At 35.7% G+C, this 4,908-nt stretch overlaps 1 protein-coding gene across 1 annotated transcript in view; it reads right to left on the bottom strand.

The window, feature by feature from the left end:
• The window catches only part of HSD17B11 (hydroxysteroid 17-beta dehydrogenase 11), a 35,451-nt gene continuing 30,543 nt past the window's right edge, over positions 1 to 4,908 (bottom strand). Inside the window, exon 7 of the mRNA XM_040478793.1 lies at positions 1 to 854. Within this exon, the coding sequence (XP_040334727.1) occupies positions 764 to 854 (91 nt within the window). The 3' untranslated portion in view covers positions 1 to 763. The remainder of the gene's footprint in view (positions 855 to 4,908) is intronic.

The following is a 4,908-nucleotide window of genomic DNA, read 5'->3' as shown; positions in this document are numbered from 1 at the left end:
TTTAAGTTTGATTTGTTTATTGTTGCCACTATGGGTACACTCTCTTAATTCTCTGCCTCATATCCCAATGGTGCTTCTATACCTGCAAGATGTGTCCATCTCTAGTTTCCTTGAGCTGAAATGTTTGGCTTTGGAATGAAACAGTGTGGTAATGTGCAGGATGAAATGTTTGAGCAGTATTTCTTACATCACATGAAACTCACTGTGAAATGCCATTAGATACAGTTCTTCATTAAATTTAGAGAGCCCGAAGTTTCTGTTTTTATGGAGAATAGAAAAGGAAACACATGAATTATATAAAACTTAAGTGAAATTAGAAATACCACTATATCTTACATATTTATAATACACATTTTGCAAAGCCTTCACAAGCCACAAACTCTTAGAAATTATTATAAAATTATTTTTGTTCCTTTTCTCCATTTTCTGTGAGGTCAATTCCTAAGATATTCCCCTCTTTGTATTATATGAAATTAGCTTTCAGCTAGAGGAGAGGTGGTAATAAATGTGCACTGCCAGGGCCTCAAAAGAGGATACTGAAGAAAAAAAGATAATTAGGAAAAGCAGAAGTCTAAACGTTAAAATTCTGGTGAATATTAGATGAAACCCACTGAGACCTGCTAAATCAGTTTTATTTATCTATGGCTAACGTATGAAGAAGAATTTAAGTTATGTTACTTAAATATAATGATGTTTTGGAAAGCAGGCATTTTTAAGGTATATATTTACATCAACTAAATGTAGAATGCAGCCCATGTAGAACTTATTGTCCTTTAGTTTTATATCCAACAACTGCATCAAACCTAATATCGATCTTTCGTTTTAAAAATGCCAGGAAACGCTCAGGAAGGATCCTAAAAAAAAGATACATGAAAATAATTAGGAAATTAATATTAAATGCACTTGCAAAATATATTCTTTTAAAATACTTATGTCTATCATGTATCATCTTTTTTTTTGCATGAGAGAAATAACTTTTTAATATATGTTCTATGATTAGGCAGCTATATGCAATGTAGAAATCATACTGGAATACAGTCAGGGAGCCCTGTGATAAAATGAGAGTAAAGTGGAACAGGCACATAAAAGACAGAAACTATTGTGTTGGGCTTCCTCTCTCTCTCTTTTTTCTTTCTCTTCTTCATTTACGAATAAGGAAATTTTTTGGATATTTCTTAAAAAACCAGAGTTTAGCCCCATTGCCCTAGTCCCCACCTAATAATGAACATACATTTTTTTTTTTTTTTGTAGGCTTCATGCCCAATGTGGGGCTTATACTTATGACCCTGAGATCAAGAGTCACATGCTCTACTGACTGAGCCAGCCAGGCACCCCAATAATGAATATTTCTAAAGTCCCCCATTATAATGCTGTTTTCTCATCCACAGCCGGTTATGGAAATACCTTTAGGGTGGAGGCTTCCAAGCCTTGGATAAATATGTGCAAACAAGCCTTGTCTGAAAACTGAAGATATGATTTGTCTCTTACTTCTCTGGACTATTTTCTAGTGAATGTACGTGCTGCTGTGACAGCTAATTTAACAATTAGAAGGAAAGCAGTACCATATTAATAGCAACTTCTTGTCGTCAGCAGTTTCATAATCAGTAGAGATAATATACATCTATAATCTGCCAGTATGGGTGTATCCTTTATCATGTATCATCTTAAACAAGATTAAGAACTTTAACTCTGAGTCACTACTATATGTTCTTTTCAATTAAATCCATTTTGGTTTCAAAAGGGAAAGGAAGGAGGTTTAACCACCTTTTAGGGTAGGAGTCACTTGAAATATTTAGTTTTTGAAATAAATATGCTCCTGTATTTTTCAGAAGATCCAGAGAAGAGGTGTGTAGAACTGAAGAGCTGAGATGTTAAAGACTTTTGAAACAAGAAACGTCACTCTGGGAAGGAAGTGAGAATAGGAACTACTTTTACACTTTGTAATCCAAAATTTTGCTCAAATGCTCCACTAAGAGACTAAAGAAACAGAACTGCTAAGTGAAAGTGCAGAGAATGAACTTGGTTTTGAGCATAATGCTGAACAAATTATTTAACTTTTGAGTTTAAACTCCTCACATGAAAATGGAAACAACACCTACTCCACACTGTTCTTGTGAAACATCAATGTGTTAATATAAAATACTTTAAATATTCTATTTTGTGCATGATGGATATGTGGTAGGTCCAAATTTTTCTTCCCACCCTATATAGGCATACCTCGGAGATATTGCAGATCTTGTTCCAAAATACAGCAATAAAGCGAATATCACAATAAAGCGAGTCAAATGAATTTTTTGGGTTTCCAGTGCATACAAACATGACGTTTACACTATACTGTGGTCTATTAAGGTGCAATAGCATTATGTCTAAAACAATTTTATACACCTTAATTAAAAAATACTTTATTGCTAAAAAGCACTAACCATCATCTGAGCTTTCAGCAAGTTGAAATCACTGATCACAGATCACTGTAACAAATATAATCTTGAAAAAGTCTGAAATATTGTGAGTGACACAGAGACATGAAGTCAGGAAATGGTGTTGGAAAAATGATGCTGGTAGACTTGCTTGATGTAGGATTATCACAAACCTTCAATTTGTTAAAAATACATCTGAGAGTACAGTAAAAGGCAATAGAATGAGATATGCCTGTATTTAAGAATATTGAGGAACTTGTCACAATCCAATGAGTCTGAGGGGATCTAAACAGAATATATGAATCGGTGTAACTATAGTTGACCCTTGAACAACACACATGTATCTTTTGACTCCCCCAAAACTTAACTACTAATAGTCTACTGTTGACTGGAAGCCTTCCTGATAACACAAACAGTCAATTAGCACATGCTTTATATGTTATTTGTATTCTATACTATATTCTTATAATAAAGTAAATCAGGGTAAAGGAAATGTTATTAAGGAAATCAAAGGAGAAAATACACTTATAATACTGTACTGTACTTATAAAAAATCCACCTATAAGTAGACCCCTAAAGTTCAAACCCATGTTGTTCAGGGTCAACTGTATATACAGACATCTGACCAGATGGCATTAAAATAAAGCTTGGCAATTGAGCACTCAACACTCACAGTCAGAGAAAAATCAGGGCAATGATAATAATAGTGTTAATTATAATAATAACAGTTGTATATAACTTTTATTGAATACTCCAAATGCATCATTTTATTTATTCTTCACAGTCCTACAAAGCCTTACTGTCTCCATGTGACAGATGACGACACAGCTTCAAAGAAATTAAACAACTCATCTAATGGATAAAGAAATTGTGGTTTATATACACAATGGAGTACTACGTTGCAATGAGCAAGAATGAAATATGGCCTTTTGTGGCAATGTGGATGGAACTGGAGAGTGTGATGCTAAGTGAAATAAGCTATACAGAGAAAGACAGATACCATATGTTTTCACTCTTATGTGGATCCTGAGAAACTTAACAGAAACCCATGGGGGAGGGGAAGAAAAAAAAAAAAGAGGTTAGAGTGGGAGAGAGCCAAAGCATAAGAGACTCTTAAAAACTGAGAACAAACTGAGGGTTGATGGGGGGTGGAGTGGAGGGGAGGGGAGGTGATGGGTATTGAAGAGGGCATCTTTTGGGATGAGCACTGGGTGTTGTATGGAAACCAATTTGACAATAAATTTCATATATGAAAATAAATAAATAAATAAAAATAAACAACTCATCTGTGTTCGTGTGTGAGCAAGTCACAAACACAGCTTCATCTAACCCCAGAGCACAAACTTTGTGCCTCTATGCTAAAGGTCTAGGAAATAGAATTAATTTATTCAATCAACAAACATTTTGGTGCCCCCTATGTGTGCATCAACTCTCCAAAGTACAGGGGCTACATACAGTGATGACAAACAGGCAAATTTCCTTCCCTCATAGACTTACATTCTAAAGGACTATAATCACTGAGTGCTTACTTATGAAATGTAACAAGCAAAATGCTCAACACTTCACAGGTTTTAACTTAGTTACTCACCAAGGAGATCCTTGGTGATCTCCTTGAGTTTCATTATCTAAACCTCTAAGGTATGTTCAACCATAATTCCTTGTAGAAGGGGCTAAAAAGCCTGACATGTGTCGTGTATGCTTTTGATCTCTTGAAATGTTTTCAGTTCCTAGGTCAGTAATTCTCAAAGTATGATCTTTCAACCAACTGCCTGTGGCAGTTGCCTGTTAAAATACAGATGTCTGGGTCCCAACCAAAACATCCAATATTAAAGCCTCTAGGGATGACATCCAATAATCTATATTTTTAAAATTATCTTCCTAAGTGATCCTGATGCCCCACCATGTTGCAGAAGCCTGACTGTAGGGACAAAGATCAAGAGGCTTCCTCCCTTCCTTCCTCTCTCTTCTCTCTTCCCTCCCTTCCTTCCTCCCTCCCTCTCTTCCTTTAACCTAAGCCATCGCTTCACCTTCCCCTCACTACCTGGATCAGCCTCACTATCACACAGTGTTAACATATGAGTAATGAGGCAATGTGTTATGAGGAAGGTGGTTATACCAGTGGTTTCCAATCTTGGCTGTACATCAGAATTACTGGGGAAGTTGTATCTCTCAGAGACCAGACCACACTCCAGACCAATGACATCAGTCTTGGGGAGTAGGTCTCAGGCGTTAGTATTTTGTAAAAGGCGAAAGATTTATACGATCTGAAGAGAAACCAGAGTATCAGGCGTTAGTATTTTGAAAACTCCTAAGCGAATTCCAATGTGACCAAAGCTGAGAGCTACTGCTCTAAAGTAGTACTTCTCAAATTTGAATATGTATTCAAATCAACTACATGGCAGATCTTACTAAAATGCAAATTCTAGTTCATGACACCAAGAGAGTCTTTCTTTCTTTCTTTCTTTCTTTCTTTCTTTCTTTCTTTCTTTCT

Source organism: Herpailurus yagouaroundi, unplaced genomic scaffold (genome assembly GCF_014898765.1).
Source record: "Herpailurus yagouaroundi ecotype Mexico unplaced genomic scaffold, PumYag 28, whole genome shotgun sequence".
Taxonomy (NCBI): domain Eukaryota; kingdom Metazoa; phylum Chordata; class Mammalia; order Carnivora; family Felidae; genus Herpailurus; species Herpailurus yagouaroundi.
The sequence above is the reverse complement of the archived record's forward strand: the minus strand, read 5'-3'. Positions and strand labels throughout refer to the sequence as shown.